General features: G+C 42.5%; 1 protein-coding gene across 6 annotated transcripts in view; it reads right to left on the bottom strand.

The window, feature by feature from the left end:
* ADAMTS5 (ADAM metallopeptidase with thrombospondin type 1 motif 5) overlaps nucleotides 1-25533 on the bottom strand; it is a 55156-nt gene extending 29623 nt beyond the window's left edge. For 2 of the 6 annotated variants that reach the window (XM_073891492.1, XM_073891491.1), the window contains exons 1-3: nucleotides 22558-25533; nucleotides 11620-11752; nucleotides 496-663 (exon numbers count right to left, since the gene is read on the bottom strand). In XM_073891492.1, coding sequence (XP_073747593.1) covers nucleotides 496-663; nucleotides 11620-11752; nucleotides 22558-23655 — 1399 coding nt within the window. In that variant the 5' untranslated portion in view covers nucleotides 23656-25533. The remainder of the gene's footprint in view (nucleotides 1-495; nucleotides 664-11619; nucleotides 11753-22557) is intronic. The other 4 variants (XM_073891496.1, XM_073891498.1, XM_073891489.1 and 1 more) reach the window with 3 other exon arrangements.
* Nucleotides 25534-27877: the final 2344 nt, after the last annotated feature.

Genomic DNA, 27877 nt, shown 5'->3' with positions numbered 1-27877 from the left:
CAGTGAATGCAAATCTAAAGAGCTTCCTTTCCTGGTTTTCTGTTGCCATGAAGAGGATCCGACAGAATTGTCACCTACATTTTAACCACACCCCTATAATAGGCATGTAACAAATAATTCTGAGCGTCATATTAATAGCAGGGAAACAAGATGTCTGCCAACATTCTCACAGGAAGCTAGTGGTGAAAGGCGGAATAAAAGCCAGGCTTTCAGGGCACTGGCTAGGCATTCTGTGTGGTCTCCCACACTGCTTCTCTTTTGAACTTCTCAATTCCAAAGCAAAAATACCATAGTTATAATACCACCAAGGACGTTGGCATTCTATACCAACAGACCGTCCCTCTGCTCCTTCCCTGACCCTATCTAAACAACCACTGTCTCAGGGGGCCTGCTGCTTCGTGAGGATGTCATAAAGTAGCACTGGTAATGATCCCACCCCCCCACCCCCCTGCCAAGTGTTGTTACTGAGCCTGTGTTGTCTTAAATGATACATACCGTGGCCATCATCCAGGAATTCTGTGATGGTGGCTGAGGTGCACTTGGACCAGGGCTTGGATGCATCGATGCTGGTTAGGATGGAAGACATTAAGCGCTTATCTTCGGTGGAACCAAAATTCTCTTCACAGAATTTGGAATCATCATGGGAGAGGCCAAGGAGATGTCCTAAAGCAGAGAAGAGAAGGAATGCAATCATGGGTGATTTTGCATTTCTACTTTTCCATGACAATTACATGAGCACTTGGTTTCCCACCTCGGGCCCCCCCTCCAAGCTGTACATGAGTCCATTTTACTGCCTTCTCATGCACAGATTGGACCCCCAGGGAAATTAAAGCTGTGTGTAGTCAGAGCAGTCACTTTGGGTGAACATTCAGGGGAAAACTGAGAAATCACACTAAGGAGTGGATGTTCCCATAATCCATCTGGATCACACATGCCCAATGACATGTAGAAACAGGCCTTATTTAGAATCCAGAATTTGCAAGGCAACTGTGGGATTATGTCATAGCCTCACTACATATTATTTTGATTACTTGTCTAATTTTCCGCCTTCTCTGATCAACCATGAGCCCCATGAGATCAGAGAGCATCTCCTCCATCCACTGTTGAAATCTCTGTGTTTAACTCAATGTTCTGCAAGTTGCAAACACTTAATAGATGGTTTTTGAATATCAGTGACTTCTATTTTCTTGGCCAAGTTAATAGGTAGCTAGCTATCCGAGAGATGACTAGGGGGGAAAAGAAAGAGAAATGAACTCGCCGATTCCAGGCAAAGGTAAGCTTGCTTTCACCCTTTCAATTCTTTCATTTGGAAATTTCTGCATGTTGATTAATCCCACAAATAAGTAACATATTTTGAAAACATACCCATTTACATTGAAGAAATGTCTAAAATCCTAAGAAGCCCATCATGGAGTGTTAGAGCTTGAAGAGAAAACAATACTAGAAAGGTAAGTCATTGTCCAAAAGCACTCAGCGAGGCGGGTGTTTCTGCTTCGGCCCACCACACATGGTTTCTGTAATCCCACACTGCATTTCCAGTCTATCAAGCTAGGTATCCTAACCACATTCTTATTATCAAAATTGTTTTTTATCATATAAGATTAATTTTCATACAGTCTAAGGATAAAATGACATTCACCAGTAAATCTGAAACGCCAATTAAAAAAAATTCCAGGACAGTAGTTTGTAGAGACTCTAAAAAAGCAGACAAGTAGACCTTAGTTGCTTTTTTTTTTTTTTTTTTTGGATAAAGCTTTATAGAATCATACACAAAGCATTAAAAAGGGTATATAAAATACTACAGAAAAGTGATTAATGCATTCTCTTTAGGCTCCTGTATGCCAAAAGCAGGGGCTTTTGGCCATTCTGCCAAAAAAGAAAGTCCAGCATGCAACAGTAAAACTCAACCGAGATGAAATCTTTCATGCCACATTCCAACTACTTTTGGCCAACTTGTTAAATCACCAACACCTCATAACAAAATTGTCCACTGAGCAGCTGCTTGCTGTTGTGGCTGAAATTAAGTGGCTAGGGCTCGGTGACCTTCCAAAGCCCCACATTTTTATGGTATTTATGCAGTTATTTACTTCAATAGCATTTGCCAGCCTAGCAAGTTTTCGATGGGAAACCCTCCTGCTCTCACATTTTATTTGCTCAGTAGCACAAATGTGCATCAGAGTTTGTGAAGTAAGTCCCAAATCACATGCAAAAGACTGGCAGGACTTTGTCCAAGTTTTGGGTGGTATGTTGATTTTTTTCCTGCAACCCACAGCTCAGAAAAAAACAGAACCTTTCATCATGCCCTGTTCAAAATGGCTTAAAGTTACTTAGTACATCTAACACGTGTTGAGAAGGCATCCCGTGCTTCTTGAACTTTTCCACCGTTGAACCTTTATCGGCTAACACTGTGGGATTTGTGTGGAAATTTCGCACTTGGGCTTTTTTCCCTGGCATAGAAAAGAGAGAGGGAAAGTGGCCTAAGGCGACCTCTGCCACATAACATTTATTTGAATCCAGGTTTTATATTTTAGAAAAATGTGATTTTGCACTCTAGTTCGTAAGATATTCATACTTATTTAATGAAGCAACAGTCTTTTCCTCCAAATGTATCTAAAAAATAGCACTTTCCAGATGAGTATTTTTAAGACTTTATTTATTTGAGAGAGAGCGAGAGATTGAGAGAGAGAGAGCATGAGCAGGGGGTAGGTACAGAGAGAGAGAGGGAGAGACAGACTCCCTATAGAGCAGGGAGCCTGACATAGGGCCGGAATCATGACCTGAGCTGAAGGCAGATGCTTAACCAACTGAACCACCAGGTGCTCCTAGATGAATTTTTATTATAGCATCCAAGTGATTTTCACTTCATTTGGAAGGTAAGTTTCAGATTTCTGATTTAAAATACAGGCCATGCAGCAAACATCAGATTCGCTTTGAGAAACCTGGCAGAGTACCTCAATTTTTTCTTTCATACAGAATGGCGAGGCATCTAATTTTGTATAGATTTCAATGATATAAGCAAAGCTGTTTATTTAAACATATTTTGGTATAGTTTTATGAATCTTTTGGCATGTGACTTGGCATAATATCGTGAATTTTATACTACCTAAATGTACTAATTTATCAATGTAACTTAATTGCTGCCAAAGATGCATGTAAGAAATTTTTATATGGCAACCGGAAAAGATTGCCATTCTGAGAATGAACAAATCTTAGTTCCACCTCAGCAAGAGCTAAAAGAAGATGTGAATTTTGTCAGATCTGCAAAAGTGAGTCAGGAATGGGCTGCTTAAGGGTCAACTGAGAGACAGACTCTTTGGAGGAATGTTTTGTTTTCCATGAAGAAAGTCTGTCAGCTGGCTGGGAGAGGCATGCTCTCTCAAGGACAACGGGAGTCATGGTCAACGCGAAGAACATTTAAGCACCCACGGAAACAGGCAGCTGGTTCCAGTAGCTGGAACCAGGGCACAGTGAGAGAAACCCATGTGACTTCCCTTCAGGAGCTGGACAGGAATAAAATGGAAGATCAATGTGAGGAATGTTTGGATGCTCTTCAGGAGAGACGTGACAGCCATACTAAGGGCTGGGAACAGCAAAAGAGGTGGTTATTTTCAAATGTGATCACCCAGTCAGGATGCTAAGACATCTAATGTCAGTCTGAAATGCCCATATCTTTGAGCCCTGAAATGGCAAGGGACATATAAAACCACAAGCTATTTTAAAAGGACACTCACATTAGAGAAAACACACCACGATCCTAAAAGCTCATGAACTGAAAAATCCAGGAAATTTAAAATATAATGTTGTCGCTGACAGTAATACAGTTCAAGTAGGTGTCGTGAAAGGCTTAATCAGAATGTATCATGATGTTACCGATCTCCTAGGACATCCGCCTTTTCCAGTGAGAGTTGGCTGATCAATCACCCACAGAGATGTTTAAAATTACAGGGGTGGGTGGGAGACGAAGCGTTTCTCCGCTAAGCAGGCTCTAGCGGGATTAGCACAAATGGGATTTACACAAATGTGTGCCGGAGATTAAGACAGTACATGAAGAATATAAGGAATTGTTGGAGACAATATTTACACCCCCTAAACTAACTTGTTTTATCGAGATATATTTCAGGATGAGTTTTTGGAACAATACAGAGCAGAGTTAGTTGAGGGGTGAGGTCCTTGGAGGCGGGGTGACAGAGTCAGGAAACGCACAGAGAAAGGCAATTCAGATATTTCTTTCTCGAATCCATGTAGAAAAGAAGAGTGAAGGGGAGTCAGAGCAGTTTTGAAGGTAAGAGTTTTGAAGGAGCTCAGCCAAGCTCAGATAGTAAAACCCCTCCTGAGAAGAGACAATGCAGATACTAGATTTTTTTTTTTTAATTTTATTATGTTCTGTTAGTCACCATACAGTACATCATTAGTTTTTGATGTGGTGATCCACGATCCATTGTTTTCGTATAACACCCAGTGCTCCGTGTAGTGCGTGCCCTCCTTAATACCCATCACCGGGTGAACCAATCCCCTCTCCCCCCTCCCCTCCAAAACCCTGTTTGTTATAGTCTCTCATGGTTCATCTCTCCCTCCAATACTAGATTTAAGGCGACAATTTCCTGTCAGGGTTTCAAGTAGAGGCCCCAAGGTCCCGCTCTAAGGAACAATCAGTATTTGCATTTGGAAGAATTAGTATTTGTATTTGTACTCGTATTTTTATTTGCAGGTATTAGTATTTTGTAATTAGTCACATGCAAAAGATTGAAGAGCAGTTTGCTTTAAGCAATCTTGCTCAGGATGCTATCTTTCTTAGTCAATCTTTAATTCTTGATTGATGTAATTGGAAACTTCTCACCTCAAATCCCGAGGCAATGAAGGAACAAACGCACTCGAGTCGTGGGTGCACTTGTTAATGGCATTTGTGTTTACATACACAGTAAGAAAATAAAAGGTATTGCAGGAGTCAGGGAAACTCAGAGAATAATGAAACTGTGTAATCCAATATTTTCCCATGTGATGCAAACCTCAGAACTCTACCTTGCTTTTTGAAATCATTATTAAAAATCAAGGTGTAAATTGCACTTTTGGAGAAAATACTGATCTATTCTTAACAGATATTAAATCATATCACAAATACAACAGCCTTGCTAATGAGTGCCCATCACACAAAATGACATCAGGAAGGAATTTCTTTGGATTACATTAAGGACATGAGTTTCACAGTAAATTATGTCAAAGCAAAATCTATAGGGTAAGAGTCTGAATTATAGGGCGCCTGGGTGGCTCAGTTGGTTAAGCGACTGCCTTCGGCTCAGGTCATGATCCTGGAGTCCCGGGATCGAGTCCCGCATCGGGCTTCCTGCTCAGCAGGGAGTCTGCTTCTCCCTCTGACCCTCTTCCCTCTCGTGCTTTCTATCTCTCATTCTCTCTCTCTCTCAAATAAATAAATAAAATCTTTAAAAAAAAAAAAGAGTCTGAATTATATCGTTATCTCGGAACTAGCAAATAATGAGTCACCCAGTAATTTCTCTAGTATGATAATCGTCCTTTTAAAGGTCAATGGGTGACATTTCATTAAACACACTTCATCTCTGATATTCACAATATAGACTTAAAAAGTATCTTGCCTCCTTAAATTCACAAATGAATCACGTTAGATAATCAGAGATCATGTATACCAGGTGAAGACACATTACTATAAAGGAAAATACTGGTCCAGCTCCTTATTCAGCTCAAGTATTACTATACCATGAGGGCTGACTTATCACATTAACCTCAGGAGGGAAATTTGCTTGTTTTTCTAAACTTTGGTCTGAAAATTAAACAAAATTTCAAACTCTTGTCTCTTGACCCCAAACTGACCAATGAACAAATGGACACAGCACTACATCCTAAAAAAATAGTCACAAGAAGCTCTGTAATGTGTTTACTTAAGAAAGCACTGCTCAGATGAAGCATCTGTTTCTTAATGAAGTCATGTTTTTATTTTACCTAATTTTCCAGCTGGGATTATTGAGGTGTAAGAAGGTCTTGCCAGGGGTTGAAGAGGGAGCCAACAGCTCACATGGAATCAGAATCCAGAATCCTTGAAGAAGAGAACCAGAAGCTCCAAATATTGGATCATGCATATCTATTCAAATGCAAATCCTTATGTAGAAGTGATAAAATCCTTAAACTCCCATTTCAAAACATTAAACATAAATGGTACGTAAATGTTGTATCAATTATATAAATTGGAAGGAAGAAAACTTAATTTTTCACCTTATAGCTAGCTGTGTCTATCTCCTTTTGAATCAAATTCAGGATTATCTCCTGGAAAATGAACACTAACAAACTATTATAGGGTAGCAGGAAGATCCTGGGCTTTAGAGCTAGGTGAACTGGGTTCAAATCTTACCCTAGCAGTATACTAGTTGTTGACCTCAGGTTTAGAAACTTCTTACTAACACTTGTATCTCTGTGTGTCAGTTTTTTCCTCTCTTGGGTGTCTCATTGAGAGTACTGACCCCATAGCTTTCAGTGAGGACTGAATGACATAAAAGATGCAAAGTGCTTAGAAAATGTGCTTGACAAATATCAAAAGGCCCAGGGATTGTGAGCTAACTTTATTGTTCTCACTGATATCCTGGCTTTGTTATACTTTTACTTACAGGTACTCTAATCTCAAGTAGCCTTGACAAATTTTGATATTACTAGACACTCTCGATTTGGGAGAGAAGGGTTAATTGACTGCTCATTAGAGGAAAAAATATCATGCATTACGTTTGTAATATATTTACTTTTTATGCAACCTTTAACTTGGATTTCCACACGTGTGGCAGACAATCTCTTGGCCTCCGCAAGAGGAATGGAAATTGGGATAGGATTTAAAAAATACAGAACTGACACTCAACACTAAATTTCTCAGTGCTGCCGGACATATTAGTATAGACCCATTCCCACCTTTCATCTGGGGGCCAAGAAAGACACAGTGTAACATTGCTCCAGGCTAGACAGAAAAAAAAAAAAAAAGGCTCAGTTCATGTTGATTAAAGCTTTAGGTTTGGGGGTAAATACCAAGTTTAATCCTAGTTTCCTTTCACTTCACATCTCACAGCCAGTCCTGACATCTGATTCTGGGCATTGGCTTCGGTCTACAGTGTTTCTAGGGCCTCTGCATCTTTTCAAAACCCAGCCTTGTTTAATCTAATCATCCATGGGAGTACAGTCACACGCGGATCAGCACAACCAGAGAACTCCTAACCACAGCAAAATATGGGCAGCCATGGGGTTGCCTCTCAGCCACTTCCTTAGCCTCCCGCTGAATATTTGGTCTTGACTTTTTTTTCTTTTTGAAGATTTTATGTATTTATTTTAGAGAGAAAACACGAGTGAGAGAGAGAGAGCAGGGGGGGCAGTTAAGGGGGGAAGGGGCAGAGGGAGAGGGAGAAGCAGACTCCCCACTGAGCGGGGAGCCCGATGCAGGTCTTGATCCAATCCCAGGACCCCGAGATCATGACCAGAGCCAAAGTCAGATGCTTCGACTGAGCCACCCAAGCTCGACTTTCCAAGTTGCCTGACTTTAGCTTAGGAAGCACTTTGGAGTCTTTCATGGTGGAGAGAATCACTTAGCACATTTTATAATTAACTACTATAAAGCCAAGCTTCAGCAAGTTTGCAAATTATGGATTTCATTAGTCTAAATAAAATCAGATTGTTCCCCCTAGCATATTAGAAGCTGGCCCAACATCAATAAAATTATTATTTTGAAGAACCATGTGGGCAGCAGGTGAAATCTTTATTGTTACAAGCCAATAATAAAAGTTTGACAAGTTAAAAATATAAACTCAAAATGTAAACTTACATTCATCTGAAAACTTTCTACAGTTCACACTTGGATTGTAAAATGACCATAACCACATTTCTTAACTCCACTCAAGGCACAGGGATGGGGACTGTGTTCTTGATGGTTTAAAGCCACTTTTTAAAATGTCCTAATGGTTTAGTTAATGTTTACACATACATAAGAGCAAGGGGGAAGACAAATTATTACTGCCTATGTAGTCTATACTTATCAAAATCTTTTTTTCCAGAAGCCTGTATCGGCATCAGTTGATGATATACCTTCAGAGTCTAGCTCTTTTTATTTATTCATTTATTTGTTTGTTTGTTTGTTTGTTATTTTTTTAAGATCTTATTTATTTGACAGAGAGAGCACGAGAGAGAGCAAGAGCACAGGCAGGGGGAGCAGCCGGCAGAGGGAGAAGCAGGCTTCCCGCCGAGCAGGGAGCCCGATGCGGGGCTCGATCCCAGGACCCTGGGATCATGACTGAGCTGAAGGCAGACGCTTACGACTGAGCCACCCAGGCGCCCCATCTTTTTTTTTTTTTTTTTTTTAGAAACAATTAGCAGGAAAACAATTAATATGTGGTCTAGGAAAAGAGTCACTTTTCAGAATTGTTCCTTGAAACCATCCTGATTTTTACAGGATGGATAGAAAAGGTATAAGATAGGTACTTCAGACTTGCTGCTATTTATCTTACATGTTCATTTGCAAGTCAGGACATTTTTCAGATAGAGGGGGTAAAAGACCAAAGGGAAGTTTTGATTCAGATACAATGACTTTGTATTTTAAACCACTATGTGCCGAAAGCAGCAAAGTGGGGCATTGCATGAATTTAAGTCCTTTGATAAAAGCCTTATTCTTAATCAAATATATCCTCTTACTCCATATAGGAGAAATAAAGTAGAAAAATTACGGGAACAGCCTGGAAATTTTCTCCACTGTTTACATTTTGAGCACAGTCATATATTTGCTCTGTGTACACGAAGCAGATTGCACATTTGGCAATGGGCTCAAGCAGAGTCAACGCACTCGGGCAAGACTGAGGTCACTTTGTCACCGTCCGTGGCCTGTATATATAACCTCCCAATCTGGGAAGTGGTAAGTGTCTAATAAAAGGGAAGAGAGGAAATTACATAAGAATGGAGTGGAATTAGAATCCAGAGCATGGTTAGCTCAGACCCATGGTTTCATGCAACAATCTAAAAATAAAGCGCTGGAAACAGATCAGCCAGAAGCATTACCAAAGATCACAGTCGCTGCAGAGGCAGGACGGTAATCATAGACAGATGATTAGGAAATATTTTGCGAGGTTATCGTCTCTAATGTCTTTAAGGCTCGTACTTTATAACACATGCTCACAATATTTAGGCAAAAAGTGAAATTAAAGAATAATAAAGCAACTAGAAAATAAAGCAAATGAAAGCCAGATCCCCTTATGAAGGGGAAATTAAGTCCATATCCCGCACCCCCAGACCTTAAATTTCTCTGATTCGGCTATACGTAATGCAGAAAGACAAATTAAGTAGGCAGTGTTTGAATGAAGAACGGCTCATAAAGAATTCTAAAGAATTAAATAGAGCTGGCCCAACCAAGAAATTAAAGGGGACCCAGGGCAGAGTCATGGATCAAAGATTCAAGTTTGATTTTCCACATAGAAGCCTGCATTTCTCCTGCATCGTTCCCTTGTAAAACTGTGTCCAATCCTGCACTGTTAGGAAAAGGTCTTACTGTACATACACCGTTTTAATAAAACATTTGTTCTCATCAGCAACCGTCTTCCTACCTCTCAGACTGCTGGGTCGGCCGGTGTCAACCCCTGGTTTAGGAATTCAGGAGGGCCGGGAAAGGTGATGCTAGAAGGTTCTTCATTCCAGCCCAGCTGTCTTGAGAGTCAGTGCAGCCCGGGAGAAGTTGCATTTACTGCCACAGTGGTATTCTTACAGAGAAACCTCCCCAATGCTAACAATGTGTGAGAGCGGATCACTGCAGGATTGAAGGAAAAGATAGCCCTTCCCTCAAGACCTCTGTAATCCCTTCCTGAGAGATCAGGATTTAGGGCTCGTCATCTCATGGATGGATGATGCCACAAATCAACTGTGTTGCTTACCCAGTCCGAAACGAACCAGCCTCTGCCTACCCAGGGATTCAGGACCTTTCTTTTGGAACGTCCATCACTCTGAATAATGGTGATTAATTACTGGTGTACTTTTGAAATCATCTCTGCTCAATTACAATCCTCTCAAGGATTTGGGCTAATTCTTCTTGGCTTCCACTGCACATTCTGAATGTTGCCTTGGGCAGCTCTTGTGTTTCTCCCACTGACTCGTGCACCGACATAGATGGGTAAGAAATACTAAGGATCTATATCTGGCTGTTCTATTATCAGTTTAATAGGTATGAATGAGAGATAAGTGAAAACATATTCCCAGGCCAGAAGCTCAGGTGGCTTATTGTTTTAAAAAAGCTTTTAGGATATGCCAGGTCTTCTAGAGAAGCACACCAGAGAGTCACACCTCATTATTAGCCCACTTTATAGATGAGAGACTGAGACTGGATGTCTGAATCTCTTGCATGAGACCAAACAGAGACCATCGAGGCAGAGATGGGGCTCCATCTTGAGGCTAAAGAAGTCTAATTAATAACATGTAAATTGCCTTACACAATGACATCTTTGCTTTGAAGTTATTTTAATTTTCCAAAGAAAACATAGCAGCTAGAAATCTACCCTTGTGAAATGTTCTCTGCCTACTACTACCAGGAATGTGAAAAGGAAGCTTTAATTTTTGTTTAAAAATTATGGTTTTAGGTTAAAAACTAAATCCGTTTAATAGAAATACAGCAAAAAAAGGTATCAGACCGTACTTTGCTCCCGAAAGGATGATGATAAAAGGTGACACATACATTTAAAATGAAATGAGCTAGTTAACTAAAAAGCAAAAACAGAAGTGTATGTGGGTCTAAATAACAACCGGTATCTATAACCTACCCAATTTGGTCCCTCAAATAACTCCATGAAATCGGCACCATTATTTCTGTATTTCAGATATGAAAACAAGCTTTGAGAGTTTAAATAATAAGACCAGTAGAAAGTGTGCTAGCAAGAACTGAGCCCAGATGTGTCTGATACTAATGTCTAATCCTAAGTACTAAAGTACTCATACACCGAGCCTGGGTCATCGCCTGGGAAACACATTTCCTAACTGGTGGGATATTTTTCAACAACGAACTCAGTCCTAAATTTCTAATTGTAAGATTCAGATGTGTTTCTTAGGACACACAAATCAGGGGACATTGGAAGACAAACCCTGTTGCCTGAGGGTCTTGGTTTCACTGTCTTTGCTATTAAAAAAGGAGACAGGACTGTTTACCATGAGCTATTGTTTACCTTTGACAGGAGCTCTGATCACTCACAATGGAATAAACCTGACAAATTTCTGTGCAAACTGATTAGCCCTGGATGAGTCAGTAGAGCCTCGAGTAACTTTTAAGAGGGACATCCCTGCATTCCATAATCAACTGTGACAAATTCCATCTAAGAGTCATGGCCGGATGCTTAAGAAGACAGGATCAGTAGCAAATTTCTTTTAAACTCTCAAATGACACTGTCGAAAAGGAAACATCTACTGTGTGCCTGGCTTTGCCTTCCTCCTCCCTAACTAGTTAACCCTAAAAGTGCAAATGTAAACAAATGTAATCCCCAACAGTCCATCTGAACCTGGAGAAATCTGGAATTAATTGCCAAGTATTTTGGTTCCTGTTGCAGCTGTTAGGAGTGTTTGATTTGGCGAGGGAAGGGAAAAGGCGCTGCATACCAATTTCGTGAGCCACAGTGAATGCTGCATGGAGGCCATCATCTTCAATCACGGCACAGCTGCGCTCCGGAGAACATATGGTCCCGACGTCTGCCATTCCCAGGGTGTCACATGAATGATGCCCACATAAATCCTGCCCGGGAGAAAGAAAGAAATCATTAAAATCAATTTACATCCAGAAGGAGCCACCTTGTAGAGCCACTTGCTCACTCCAAACGGCAAGAGTGGGATATGTTTATGGTATCACCTGTTCAGCTCTGGAAATGGTCCAAAGATAAACTAACGGCATCGACTCTTCTATGCTTCTCTGGCTCCCAGAGGCACAGAAGGATGATGGGACTCAATTACATTTAAAAAAGATGTCCTAGGATTGCGGTTTGTCCCTTACAACAGCCGCTGCAGCTTTCCCAAAGCTCTGCTGCATATCTGCAGGCACATTTGTCTGGGATCACTTTCACATAGAGTCCGGCTTACTAAAGCCCTAATATTCTGGCTTGAATTCATGTTAAATTTATCAGAAGCCTGGCCTAATAATTTATTTTCCATCACTGGGGCACACTGCAACCACCTATTTGTGGCAAAATATCAGTGTATCAGTAATTCAAACGGGAAACTAAATTGTAATCCAAAAGTGTAATTCCTGGAAAGATCATCTCCCAATTTCCAAATGGAGCTGTAATTTCATAGGTTGTGTCTTCAAAAATGTATACGCTCTTACTCATAGCATTTCATGTAGATTGAAGATGTAGATTTCATATAGATTTCTCAATTTGATCAATCCACAGAAAATATATGGAGTATATTGTGTTTGTATAAGTGAGTGTGTGCATTTTTTTGGTGAGAAGTTGTAGAGCTCTTAAGAGATTCTCAAAGAAAAACATGATTACACCCCCTTAAAATGTTCATTAAAAATGATCAATTTGGATGAAAGAGACATCACAAGATAATTTTAAGTTATGAAGCATAAAGAGAAAAAATAAACCAAAATTTTTGACATGATAGATTTGTAATAAACAGCTTTCCCTTATATGCTATTTGAGCATTAAGAGACATTAGAACTTCTTATGCTTGACTACTGTTTTCAATGAAAATTAATTAACATCATGTACATTTACATCCAAAAAAGCAAGACAATATCCTAGTAAGCCGTAAGTGAATAATCGTAGAAGGAAAGAATTTTTTAAAAAAACATCAATTATTATGAAAGATTACAGCTACCATCTTTGTATCCCCAACTACCACAATGTCTGGCTTATGCTACAAACTCAACGAACATTTGCTTAATGGAGGTGAATTGTGACATACAGTCAGATGCAATGTAGACCTTGCACACCTTAATATGCAGTATGCTAGCAAGATCTCAACAGATTCTCGGAAGTCAGTGCAAGATGTTATTAGTACATAACCAACGTCACCTACTCAATGTCAACATACTCTTCTAACTCTTCCCTATGTTGCTGCATACAAATCTAACCAAGGTAAAGAATATCTAAAAGATATACCCTATGATCTCTCTAGTACATTTTCAGGTCCTTATTGTGTTCTATATATTATGAGATCCCAGCTGTGATGAATTACATCGCTGCCACCATGTTATTATAGCTTCAGACAGTGGAAATCTCGGCCGAGTAGCCTTGGTGAATCAAGTCACCAAACCAGCAATAGCTTCCCCAAGTTTCCTGTGTATCCTCATATGTCATCCGTGGGATCTCAAATTACAGCTGTTGAGAACAAATCAGTAGTTTTTAAAATTGAAATTGGAACACGCTTTCGCATAATAATCAGTCTTTGAGATAATAATATAGTACAATACGTTTTTAATCCAGTTTTTCTCCGATCATTTCAGTAACTTTAAGACGAAAGACTCAGTTGTCATTGCTAGACACCGTAGGTTATTTCTGCACACATTTTTTTAAACCAAGATTTATGTTTATCTTCACGATTTGGGGTTCGTTATCTTCAAATAATAAAATGCAAGAATTGTTTCCCCTTCTTATTCCATATGTCATTTATAAGCTCAGATGAAGAACCACAGTGAATGGAAATGGCCCTCCTGTTCTGAATAGAGTTTAAACTGGATTCTTAGTATCTCTCTGTTGCTGGTAGCAGTTGCTCATTAGAGGCTATCAACTGTCCTTGTTACCCTTGAATTACATTAAATGCATTTGGCCCTTTGCCATAGAAATGTGTGCATGTGACAAAATTGTGAACAGAAGCAGTTTTTTTTTTTAACCACACTGAAAAAAACCCCTTGACGACATGGCCATATTCTATATATTTTTGTAACAATAATTATGTAAACTGGCAACCTCTCAATTTCATTCACAGAATTTCAAACCCTGACAGCCCTGTTATGGTTTCATTCCCAAGATTTACAATGAATGTCTGTATTTCTTTGCGATCCAAGGTTCACTTCAATGGATTAAAACTCAACTTGTGCATCGAATTATTAAGAATACAGCACATCACACTCATGTCTATTTACTGGTGGAGATTTATAACAACATTTACAGGTGCAAACCTTATTTAAAGTTTGTAGGATTTTTTTTTTTTTAATTCAGAACAGGAGTAAGGAAACTAAAGTGGCAATAGCTATCTATCTATCTATCTATCATCTATCTATCTATCTATCTATCTATCATCCATCCATCCATCCATCCATCTTATGGATCTGGAGGCAGGTGAATACTGGGAAAATGTGAATCACATACACTGTCCACAGCAAAGCTAATTAAATTACAAGTGCTTACAGTTATTCTGCTTGGTCAGTGTAGATAGAAGGTAAGTTACATCTTTGTTATGTTAAAGATGGTTCTTTTCATGCAAGATCAATATCTTCTCACTATGGTGTAGATAGCAATGCAAAGGAAGATTTAGTAAAATGGAAGGGTTGTAAAAGTACGTATGTAACTCAAAAACAGAGCTGAGATGGTCAGCAAGACCAATGAAGACTTGACGAGGAGGTCGTTGACATGGTGACCATTCACCAGGTGTAGCCATTTAGAGGACTATGAATATGTCAATACTGTGATTCATCATGTAATTTAGAAGGCCTCGTAGCACCCAGATCTATTCTTTTGGATGGAGTAGGGGGTAGGGATCCAGTGAAGTATGCTACCATGAGAAGCAGTTGCCCAGAAGACTGTGCAACTTAGCAAATCCCAGTGGTCAGCACTGGGCGGGGAAAATGAACCAAGCACACATGAGAATGCACAGAGTAGAATGAGTAATAGAGGCTGTAGGATTTCTAGCCTTGACTGGTAGGCTGGTCTTTCAAGCAGCATAAACACACTGAGGGAAGGAGCCAAAAGAAACACAAGGGGAGAAGAGCAGATGTCATCACAATTGCAACAACAGAAGCCCAAATTAATCAAGAATACCTTGTACAATGGAATCTGAAGTTAAACAACAGCAACTTCTGTTTCCATAGATATTCCCATCTCGTAAGCATGGTAAAGCATGGAATTCAAGAGAAGGACACAGAAGAGGGTTTAACTAGTCTTAGATGTCTGTCTCTCTTCCCAATTCCTATGAAGAGGGATTAGTGATAGAAGAATTAATCTGGTGTGTTACATATTTAAGTTATATGTATTATACAAACATACAATGGTTCAGTCAGTTACGTGTCTGCCTTCTGCCCAGGTCATGAGCCCCTCATCAGGCTCCCTGCTCAGTGGGGAATCTGCTTCACTCTCTGCCCCTCACTCTGCTCCTGTTCCCTCTCTCTCACTCTTTCTCTCAAATAAGTAAATAAAATATTTTAAAAAACTGGGATTGCATAAAAATATAAAAACAAAAAACACATACACTTACACACCATATTTTACATTTATCTTGTTCATCCAATTCTTGAGGTGTCATCTATCTTTCTGGCTACCTATACAGCAATCCCTGATCACAGAGGTCTTGATTTAGATCTCAAGAGAAACTATATTAATCGGGTCTATTAGTCTGATTATTATAATGACCCATATTATACAATCTCTATCCATGCTTCTGAATACAACCAGGTAATATCGAACATACAGAGCCCAGCTGGATTAGGGACCAAGGGATCCAGATTCACTTATTCCTAACACAGTTAATGTGTACCCACAATCTGCTGACACTGTGATAAATAAATATGATCTGATCTTGACCTTAAGAAACATCACGGTCTAGTGAGCAGAACAGATATGCCAAGAGGGAAGCAGATTATGACATGCTATTATGAACAGATTTTTGAGGGACTGCAGAAGAGGAACCGACAAGCTCTCCCTGAGTGAATCAATAAAATATCTCGAAGGAGGTAACTAGATATCAAGGGATGAATAGAAGTCTGACAGTTTTAGAGGAAGGGATCCTAACTAGGAAAGACTGATCAATACATCAGGGGATGGTAAAAGGTAGGTTCTATTTGGGAGAATGACAGAAAGTTTGTCATGACTGGAGAATACAGGATTTGTTGGGTGGAAGGCAATCAGGGGAAGCTGGAAAGACAGTCTGGGCCCAGAGTTCCAAGATGGGACATTTTGTCTGTAAACATGACATAAGAAGGGCGAGAGGGAGGCAGCGAGTTAGGGATTGCTGAGTGGAGATGCCTGGAAGAATCATTTTGGAGAACAGGAATGGAAGCCGATTAGACACAGTGAATACAAAGTAGATCACTTTTTAATTCTAACGCTATTAGTAAGAGTCATTACGTAAGTTGTTTATACGCTTTGAGACAAAGTTCCCTCATCATTAACATAAGGAATCTGGATCAGTTGATCTCTACATCTTTCCAGTTCTACCTTTGTTGGTATTAAATGAAAACACTTCAATTTATAGTTGGAGAAATTAAAGCTCAGGGGTGGTAAATATCCAAAGTTGCAAGCTTGAGACTGGGGAAGTCAAAATTCAGACCTATATCTAAACATCCCAATTCCTGAACCACCTTCACCAGGATACTGGTAAATCATCACACATGCTTTTCTTGACATTACTGTTATCTTTTACATTTATAATCTGTGCCTGGCCAAGTAAATTCCTTTACTGAGACAAATACTACGGCATGGTCTTTATCTCTATGGTGTGTTTGGTAAGACTCAATAATTTAGAAGCATACAAAACTCACAAAGTGTGCTGAGAAAGATATTCCAAAAAAGAAGAAAATGCAAGTGTTGGATAAGAAATCTGGACATCTTTTCCTGTACCTCTCTCTCTCTCCTGCCACGTCTGATTCGCCACTGTAAGTCACTGATTCCATCTACCAAATGTTGCAGGTAACTGTTTACTCCTTCTCGTTTCCTTCCATTATTCCTTCCTGCTTGCACTGTCATCTGAGGCTTTTAAGTGGTCCCTTTGTCTCCTATAATTCCCCTGCCTGTATGCTGCAGTCAGTTACGTTCTAGAGCCCCGATCTGATTAGCCTGCACCATGCATTCAACCTTGCACAATGCAAGTCAGGCTTCCTGTCAGCCTTCACTGCACAGTTATGACCCCTCTTGTGCACTCTTTCCTGCATATCTTATCAACCCTTTGGTGCCAAACCTTAGCCCAAACATTCCTTTTGCTGGAAATGCTTAATGAACTCACATCCACCTCATTTCAAAATTTCTTGATTTGGTCCCTGCTTCTCAATTTCTCATGCTAATGCTTTAATTTTGACCATCTCAAGTCTCTTCCTGGAGGTTACTCAAATAGCCTGCAAAGGCTCCCCCTGGGTTGAATTCAACGACTCACGTTGGAAGGCTCATTCTGGAACATACTTCTGGTCACTGCTGTTTTCTTTCCATAGATTCCCACTGGATTTAATTTACAATTTAAACTCTTAAGCAGGGTGCTTTGGACTGACTTGTGTCTGCCCCACCAAAACTTGATTCATATGCTGAAGACTTACCCTTAAGAAGCTAGTGAAGATTAAATGAGATCATTAAGGGTGGGGCCCTGATCCAATAGGATTAGTGTCCTTAAAAGAAGAGAACTCCTCTCTCTCCACACAATTTCTTCTATAATCTAGTTGCTATCATCTTCTCTAGACTGTACTTGTCACCCTTCTGTCCTCATATTGTCTAGCTAACACTCCTAACCCCCTACATTTCACATGTTGCCTCTGGGCCATTGCACAGGATAGCTGGGCATGTCTGCAAGCCTAGGTCCTCCTTATGGGCCTGGCTAACTCCTAGACCTTCTTCCAAATTGAACCCAGACAGGTTAGTCAACCTTCTAATGTCTTTCCATGATATCTAACGACCACATGTATCATAAAAATCATCATGCTATATAACAATTATCCATTTCCTTGCCTGTTTCCTGGAACAGATTCTTATGAAAGGGGTTACATTTCAAATTTCTGAATCCCTCTCTGTTTATTATTCTGTCTGAATAAATTAGATATAATATTTTGTTTAGAGAGCACTAGACAAGACTACATTCTCTCTCTGCCATTTGGCAGTCATTACTCTTAGAAGACTATCTCTTTTCATGAATGTCCTTATCTGTCCAATTATGATGATAGTATGGGTGCAGATAATAGACTGGATTAATTGTAAAGTGGTTTATGATTATGGATAGCACCTAAGAAATGCTCAATAAAAGCTGGCTGAATCCAAATAAAAGCTATCCATCCTTTGAGTGCCAATTCAATTGTACATCTGTAGTGAAGCCTATATAAAGATCCATTGGTAGAATTGATTACTCCTCCCCTCTCTTTTCACAGACTTTGTTTACAACTTAGTCACAACATTTACCCCAGTTTTCCAAACATTAGAGAGACTCGTGCGTGCATCTGCTTCCTTTCCCCTAGTGACGAGCCCCGGAGCAGGGAACAGGTATATTCTGTCTTGCTGCCTTCAGCGGCATAAACGAGTGCCTCACACATAGGGGGCACTCCTAGCTATGCACCAAAAGTGTGTGAGAGAGAGAGAGAGAGAGAGAGACGATCATGACGTACATCCTCCTGTGTGTTGTGGTATATTGTCTGTAACGGACATTAGATTTTTCAGAATATTCTTCACTTTATTTATTTATTTATTTATTTATTTATTTATTTATCCATTGAGGTATAATTGACTTATTATATTGGTTTTAGGTACAACATGATGATTTGATATATGTCTATGTGGTGAAACGATCACCACGATAAGTCTCTTTAATATCCATCACTATGCATAGTTACAATTTTTTTTTTGTGATGAGAACCTTTAAGATCTATTCTCTTAGCAGCTTGCAATTCACATGTGTTTTTAAAATGTCAACTAGAGCTGTTTAATCTGCTCCCAGTCTTCCCATTTCTGAGTTATTTAGATTTATATTGATTGGGATCGATCTATAGGCTAGGAATACCGGCTAAGAGTTCACTTCAGACTTTAAATGGGATTTGAACTCAAATATGCAATTGGATTAGTCGATCTAGTCAGCAAGCAAATAAGCCGTACATCCTTCTTCTTCCTCCTAGCTTCTGGTCTCCCCCTTCAGGGCTCTCTATTGTCACAACCTAACAAAGCGCTGGCGGGTAGAGGAGAAATGCTCTCTGTGGGACCCAGAACATAAAGAGAGGCAGACCATAAAGAGAGGTGTTAGAGACAATTGCCTTTTAACTGGCACAGTCATAGTTAATGAAAGTGAGTAGACCTTGTATTTTGCATAGTCTGTAGCTGGTTCATTTTCAGTCCAAGGCTTTTGATTCATGTGAGGTTTGGGATGAGGGGACGTTAAACAATCTCTGATTTTATCATCCGCCAGGTAGGGCTTTTGTTTCTAAAGAAGAATGCGTGATCTCCAAAGTGGGTTTAAGAGTATGTCTTTGAAGAACCTATTTTAAAATAAAAGAGGAAACCAGGGACAAGGAAAGGATTCTGGAAAGCAAAATTAAATCCCGAGGAGATCAGATTTCTACTGTTTGATGGCAGAAGTGGTGTGAATTCCAGCATGAGTGCTATTTCAGAATGAAAACGGCTCCTATTCCAGAAAATTGGCTGGTGCTAAGTTTCTCTAATTAGAGTGCTGGGGCTCGGTGAAGTGTGTTAGTTTGATAAAAGAATTACTAGCACTATTCTGCTGACTCCCAGACACAACGTTCAAGGTGGCCTGGGCTAGTAAACAGGGGTGGAAGACATATCCTCACACGTTTGCTTCATGCCCGAAAAACAAGCAATTTAAGAGAAGACATCTGGACACAAAATTTGAACAGTGCTCAGAGCCCATCAAAACATGGATTTGATGGCTTGGCGTCTGGCTGCTAAGCAACGTACTTCTTACATTCAAAACAGAGTTGTAAAAGTAGGATCCTGGTGCCAACTCAGGGTATTTCTCATTGAAGAAAAAAATAGTCATGAACATTTTTTTTTAGGTCTTAAGATATCTGATTTCTATGGTAGAAGAGCTCAGATTATTTCTGCTCTAGTCCTCTCATTTTCCACAGCTGGAAGTATTAGATGGAGCTTAACTTTACATTTTGAAGTACTCTTAATGAGTGCTGCGAAAGGGTCTTGTAATATTTTTCTCAGCCCCCTAATTAACAGCATTCTTTTAAATTAAGTATATATATTCACCATACACATGCTTTTTCAAATATTTGGTTCCCTTCAAGTTAGATTTATATACCAGAGGGCCAACCACAAGCTAAACGAGATTTGCTTTACCAAAAGTATCCTTCTGCTTGGCAGGGAGGCCAGGGAAGGCCCGTGTAAAATATTTTCCATGTGCAGACTAGTTTGGAAAATGTATGTTATTATAATACTTATTAACATTAAGATAGACCGTTAATTTCTTTCTCCCTTGCTTTTATCTACTTAAAATGTACTGATATGTTTCAAAACTTGGAAAATAAGAATTGCTAACTATCCAAATAAAACACAAATCCAGAAAAAGCAGCAGACAGATCATTCAGAACCACCGACTAGTTTTCCTTTTTTTCTGGGAAGAAGGAAAATGCTGGGGCAGGAGGTAGGCAGGAATGGGGTCTTCTATGAATTTTTATTTGTCTTAAGAGTTGCAGAATGTGCATTTGTATTCAAAAATGAAACTGAACTATTAAAATGACCTACTCTTTGGAGTAGTGTGCTTACAAAAGTATTTTTTCCTCTGTCTTTAGAGAACTTTCTTCCACAAACTCTCTGAAGCCTTCTTCTTGGCAGCTTCTTGTGATGCAGCAAAGCAAGAAATCCAGACGTGGAAAACTGCTTACCAAAAAAAAAAAAAAAAAAAAAAAAAAAAAAAAAAAAAAAAAAAAAAAGAAAGAAAAGAAAAAGACTTGGAAACCAAAGAAGAAAGGGCTAGTTTTACAGGAGAACTCCACTTCATATGGAAGGCTAAAAAACAAATGTTCTTCCGTGTCAAAGATTTATGTAGCGCAGAGAAATTAAAGGATGGTTTTTAGATCACTTAATGAGAAGGCAGATTTTCCATCGTGCCTAGCATCGTGGGCTGGCAGCTTCTTCCTAAACTGTTGCCCTCTGGCACCCTTGTTTACATGTGGTTTACATTTATGTAAACCACCCCATGGACCACAAGTGTTTCTCCTTTCCAAATTTATCGACACTTTTCCTTCATACCAGCGGTGCCTCAGTAAAAACAGAGAATTAGGTAGTGGGGCTGTGTGATTCTGAAGCTTTCTACAAGCCATCAGTGCATTTCCTATCCTAGCTCTGGGTGCCCCATTTCATACCACGCTTTTGCATGACACTTCAAAATTTCAGAATCCTTCAGCTACCCTGGGTGGATCCCAAACACTACAAATAATAATAATAATAATAATAATAATAATAATAATAATAAAATAAAGAATGAGCTTTAAAAGGCAGCTCTTACCAGGTTTCCAAGAGGCATGACTTAAAGCTGCCAATCAGAGGAGAGTCATGAAGTAGGCTCAGAGCTCTGAGCAAGCCAAGGCTCCAAACCAGCCCAGACTCTGTGTCTGAAAGTCACACTTAGCGCGGTGATGGAATGATTGAGCAAATAGATACTGTGTTCCGCCCAGAACCTCTGGGCCTATAAAGATCAGTTTCTTTCCCGTCCTGTAACCATCTTCCTTAAAAGAGGGAAATCCTGGGCAAACATTCCTTCCTCATGTCTTGACTCTTTGCCCAGATCTTTCCACACTGGGGCTTCAGAAACATATTCATCCAAACCCCAAACATGCAAGCTGGATGTGACCCTTCCCTGGCAGCTCTGGAGGGACCGGCAGTGCTTGTGGTGCGTTATTGGGCTAGGCAGAGGAGTTGCTAAGGAACCTGACAGGATTAGTTTCCATATCCTCCCTGCCTCCCTGCCCTCCTGAATTCCTTCCTTCCCGGAAACTGAAATTCCACCAGGTGGACATGTAAGAACTCCATTAAAAAGCCAGATTGGGAAAAAGAGTCCTTCCCTTGGAAAGTCTTTCCTCAACTTATGTCACAGAAGTGATTCAAGGAAGAAGGTATGGACCTTTACAAAGGAAAGGTGTGGATCAAAGTGACTACAGTGGATGAACCAACAAAACCCTTCCCATTAGGTTGGACAAAGTTGTATATTGAGGTTCACTGGCAAGTAGAGGAACTCCCCCACCAAAACAAGAAAGAAAGGAAGGGGGAGGGGGAGGGGGGAGAGGGGGGGAGAGAGAGAGAGAGAGAGAGAGAGATCGCCCATTCCAAAGACAAACTTGCTTTCCCCCTCTTCCCATTTAGCTATGTACATTTTCCCAAACATTCCAGTCCCTTCTTATCCATTTATGCATCTAGGACACCATGTCTCAGACTAGAAACAGCCTGCCTGATTGATGGATTGTCAGTGCAGTGCTAATCATTGAAGGCAGGAATTGCTGCTGGGAGACCCTGACTACCGAGCAGGGCTGAAGGCTGGCTGGGTTTCCTGCAAGGAGCAGTGAAGCACATCCTTAGAGGCAGGAGGTCTGTGGGAAAAGCGAGGCCGTGAGCAAGACTGGACCTCCACCTACCTCCTTGCACCAGCTCCTGGACCACCCACGCAGGTTGGACTTACCTCTCTCGTAAACAGGATGGCCGCGTCGTAGTGCTCCTCGTGGTCATCCCCCAGCTGGTTGTGCTGGTGCTGCCACTTGCAAAAGTTCTTGAGCGTGGTGGCCGCGTTCTTGCTCACCTCCAGGCTCTTGTCTTTGTCACCCAGCACCACCACCTTCACCACGGCCAGGCGGATGTGGTTCTCGATGCTGGCGTGGCTGTACAGCCTGTTGGCGATGGAGGCCAGGGTCAGCAGGTAATGCTGCAGGCCCCGACCATACATGCGCGCCATGGATGCGTCAGCCACCAGGAGAAGCTCCACCTGGCGGGCCCGGGAGATGGAGCGGCGCCGCCGCCGCCACCACGTCTGGGGTCCCTGGCCTCCGTCGGAGGAGGGAGCCGACTGGTCCAGGAACTGCGGGGCCAGCGCCCAGCGTCCGTCTGCGCTGCTGTGCGCCGGGGGGCGCTCGCGAGGCCCCGGCGGGGACGCGGGAGTCTCGCAGCTAGTGCGCGGTGGCAAGGCCTCAAAGCTGAAGCCCTCGCGGGTATAGACGTGCAGGATCCGCGAGGACCCATCCCCGTACACTCGCCCGGCCTCGGCCGAGGGCCCGCGCAACAGCGGCTTCAGGGTGTAGCGCGCGTGCTTAACCGCGAAGAAGCCGTCGAGACCACCGCAGAGGTCAAAGACCGCCAGGGAGCGGGGGCTGCCGTCCACCGTACCGCGGTAGAAGCAGTGGTCCCCGTGGCGCCGGGTCTCCCTCGGCCCGCTTCCTGAAGGCACAAAGCCAGCGGCGCCCACCGAACCATCCCGCTCCAGGTCCAGCAGGAACCTCCGGCCGCCCGCGTAGACGAGGTAGCCCACCTTGCCGCCGCCGGAGTAGATCTGGTCGATGTTCTGCACCAGCCCGCTGCTCCTGCGCTGCGGCGCCAGGGGGTGCGGGTGACCCGGAGGCTCGGCCCGCTCCTGCGCCTCCTCCCCCTGCCGCTGGCGGGGCTGGGCGGCAGCTGCAGCAGCCCAAGGCTGCCCGGCTTTATCCTGGGCAGGTGCCGCGTCGCGGCCGACCGCGACCTGGGGCAGGCGGAGCGCGCACAGCAGCAGGGACGCCCACCCGAGCAGCATAGTGCGCTGCCCGCAGGGAGGGGCTGCGCGACGGGGACTTTATGGGTATTTGTTATTCGCTATGGAAGTTACCGGGGCGGGAGGTGGGGGCACACACACACACTTGCTTGCAAGGTTGAGTCAAGTGTCGGAAGGAGGGGGACCCGGCGGCAGCGCCAGCCTGTCCCAGCCTCAGTGCCAGCGTGCGAACTTTTCTTTGTTGGTTTGGAAAATGTTTGGATTTGTGCTCCGGAAAAAAGGGAAAAAATTAAGAGAAAAGCCGGGTTGTGGAGGTTCCGCAAATACGAGGAAAGGGGGAAAACAACAACAACAACAACCTAAATCCAACCCCAAGTGCAGCCACTATCGCGGCACGAAGAAAAGTAAGGATGGTGCCGCGCACCAGGCGGGCAACTGGTGCGCGCTGCCTCCCGCCCCTTGCTGTTCTGGACCCGCCGGCGGCGGGGGTTCCAAGCTCCGGAGCCCACTTCCTTTCTTATTTTGTGGGTTTCCTTGACTCTACTGGAACCAGGAGGACGGGAAGAAAGAGAGAAAAAAAGCCATAAAAATTAAAACAAAAAATGTAAGGGGCGGCCTGCGGGGAGCCAGTGAAGCGGCGCGTCCGTGCTCCTTCGGATGCAGTGTCTTCCTGCCCGCGGTCATCCCCAGTCGGCCGCTGCGAGCGCCGAGAGCAGCGCGAGCGCTGTGAAGATGCGAGGAGGTGGAACAATGAATTTATAGCGGCATGCCATCCTGCAATGGCAATTTCAACAATTCGTCACTGCAAGCTGCCTCTTAAAGGGAGAGCTTCCCCCACTCCTCCCACCCTTCCCGGTCCGCGCCTAATCAGATGGGGGAGGGCGGGCGAGGGGGGTGATCTAGGAAAGGGAGACCGAGAAGGACCCGGCGAGGTGGAAGGAGGGACGAGGGAGGGAGCGAGGGCGAGGGGGAAAAAAAAAAAGTATTGGGGTAAGAAAAACAGATTAACTTGGCCTCATTTAAAGCCACAGTGGCTCCGGGTTTGTCTGATATTTCACAACCAATCGGGGTTGGTTAACCCCGGCTTACCTCATCTCTTGCAAGGGGTGTTTTGGTGTGTTTTTAAAGTTACTGAGACATTTCAAGTCTCTCCCTGCTTCCTTCTCTCCTGCTTTTCTTTCCCTCGGTAGGAAGTTCCCGCCGCAAGTTTTTCCTCTTCGCACGCCCCTGCGCTCGGGTCTCGAAGACCTTGCAACTCCATCTACCAGCCGAGGGCTTTGAGCTTCCCGTGCGCCCCCTCGCCCCGCGCTCTTCTCGCCTCCTTCCAGCCGCCCGGGTACCGGGTTTCCTCCCTCCTCATTTCCCGGCCTCTGCGCGCTGGGACGCTCGTCGGGTTCGGGCCCCGGGTGACTAACTTCTCCCAGCCACCAGCAGAGGGGCCGGGCAGCCGGGGAGCCGCAGGCGCTTCCTGGCGCGCCCCTGCGCCCTGAGTGCTTCGGTGCCCCGGGCAGGGCCGCCAGCCGCCTGGGAACTCCGCTCCTTTGTGTGCGAGCCCAGGGCTCTCCCTTTCTCCGCGCGCCTTTCATCGGTGCCCGCAATCTGTCCCTTAATCCCGGGTGATTGGAACTTCCTTCGCTTTACTTTAAGAAGGCAGGGCGAGAAAGTGTTAACTGTGGCAGAAAATTGAGCTTTTTTTTTTCTTCCTAAGATTTGCAAAATTTGTGCCTACACTTTCTCTTCTTCCTCCTGCTTAAAGGAGAATTAGATACCCGAAAACAACCACTCATCGCTCCAGGCCTTGATTTACTATCATTCTCAGAAATTCCTGTTAGGAGAAAAAAAAAAAAAAAAAAAAAAGACCGGGGCACAGGGGGTTCCGGTCGGTGCTTCTTAGTAGGTGAGTGGCATTGTCACTGCAGGAGCACCTCCCACCCTCCTTCATTCTTCAGGGCTAATTAGTGATTACATCAGTAAAAGTGGATCCGGAATGATTAGCACAGTTCTGTCTTTCTTACCTTTAATTTACAGAGATGCGGAGGAGAGCAGGGGTGCCTCTGTGGACCCTAAGCTGCAGGTGGTTTTTCCCAGATCCTTGCTAAAAGACCTGATCCCTTTTTCAGGGAGAGAATCAGAGGGTCCTGGGGTGATTCGAGGTTCTCAGGGTGGTGGTGAGCCCAGGTGGGAATCTCAGAATTGTCCAGCAATGAAGCCTAATGGCCAGTGCCTAGAGAACCCTCTGGAGTCAGTCATCTGGGAGGCAGAGGGAAGCATATCCTGAGAATTAGTTCACTTGCATAAATGAAATGATTGTTGAGACTGGGGACCACCCAACAACCCCTAGTGGATTCTGAACTACCTCCAGACTTGGCAGGAAATTGCTGTTGCTTAAGGCCATCATCCCCTTCTTATTCCACAATCCCTCAGTGTCCAAGTGGTCAGTTGCCCAAAGCTGGTTCTACTGGTTGAATGTTGTGAGGAACCAGAGATGTTCAGGATGAGGATTTAAAGAAGGAGAACCTAGATTCCAGTAGTCTTCTTTGTCCTTCCAGTAACCTTAAAGCCTTGTGGTCCTTATGTCTATGGCGAGCAAACTCCAGATGAATTTTCTTCTTAGTGAAAGTTTTTCTCCTTTTTCAAAAACCACTATATTTTTTCAGTGAATCATGCCTCTGGATTTTATGCCTCTAAATTTAATTACATAATGACATTTATACTCAGATTATTCAAATGTTTAGAACTATATTGGAGAACAGGACAGAAGAAGATAAAGCTCCAATCATGAGTATCAAGTACTAAATACTTATTAGAACCACATATTCACAAAGAAAAGCACATAAACAGCTTATAAATATAATGAGTCAATTCTTACATATTCAGAAAATTTCTCCTTGGGTATAATTTTTATTTTTCTGTGAGAGTAACTTGGATACTTTAGGAAGTTCATTTGGTAATACTTTTCAAATATTACCCTAGTGGATTAGGATGAAGTGCTGTGTTCCAGAACAATGAATGTCTTGTCAGTCCAAGGAAGTAATTTGCACTGGATGAGAGTCGTCCAAGTTTTTATTTTCTTTTTACAGTAGAAAGCTAAAATATATTAGCAGTCGTGTTTAGGTGGACTAATTGCCACTTCAGTCTTTCATTATTCCAAAAAACAGTTTTATTTGTACATTTTTCATGAGAACTTTTTCCTGCATTTATGGAGGATGTGATCACACCTGATATATAGTTTTACATTTCCGAAAAGGAAGCGAGACTTTCTATGCCAGACAGTTAGAGTAGGAAGTTATCTTGGAGATCATGTAAGGCAACTTCCTCCATCTACCAATAAGAAGCTAAGAATAGAGACCAAAGTGATTGCCCATGGATAAAAAGTCCACTAGCGGCCAGTTCTCCTGAATCCTGAAGACTTTACTCTCTCCATTGGTGTTCAATCTACGACACCTCTTAAAATCTATCCAGTTCAACAAATATCTGTTGAGGGCTGGCGGCCCTGCTGTGTGAAGTTCTCTGGAGGCACATAAACATGAATAAGCCATGACTAACGTTCAGAGCAGCTCACAGTTCAGAGATGGAACCAATCCTACCAGGAGATACTTGGGAGTGCAAGCTGGAAAATGCAAATAGGGAGGGAAAAGAGCAAGAGAAGAACTACAGGTGCTCTGAGTGATGTATTTCCAGGACAGCTTCAGTCCATAGGGTTTGTGTATCCTCCTAAGTAGTGTTTGCTCAAATTTTCATTTGTTAAAGTGTCATTTCCTCCCCCTCCCCATCTATAATTTTACTGAGGAAATAACTGATAATAAAACATTGCACTCTAACCAAACACCTGGTCCTTACCTCCCATGGAGGAGAATCACAGCCTCTCAACTCCGTGCAATAATTTTCCTTTCCCGCATCAAGATCCCTACCCCTGGCCTTGCTGACTTTTGAGCTTCCTTAGTATCATCTCCCTCTGAGGTCTGGTGGTGGGTGCAGGGAGCAGAAACTTCGCCCCACCCCCTGGGCGTTAAGGCCCTTTAGGAATGCCTTAAAGACACTGGGCCAGCCCTCTCTCAGGCGCTACTCAGCTTTGCAAGTTCTAGTTTTCAGAAGACTTGCTTCAGAACTAGAGGTTATTTTAGTCACCTCGTGCAGTGCAATTATGCTGTATTGGTTTCTTTGTGACAGGCTCATTTCTCTTAGCAGAATGTTCTCCACGTTCATCCATGTTATCGCCTATAAAATCGTCAAACTCATAGAAGTGGAGAGCAGATTGGTGACT

The sequence above is a fragment of the Callorhinus ursinus genome, unplaced genomic scaffold, assembly GCF_003265705.2.
Source record: "Callorhinus ursinus isolate GAN/ISIS: 27379988/994484 unplaced genomic scaffold, GSC_fseal_2.0 scaffold1, whole genome shotgun sequence".
Lineage (NCBI taxonomy): Eukaryota > Metazoa > Chordata > Mammalia > Carnivora > Otariidae > Callorhinus > Callorhinus ursinus.
This window is presented reverse-complemented; position numbering and strand designations above follow the sequence as displayed.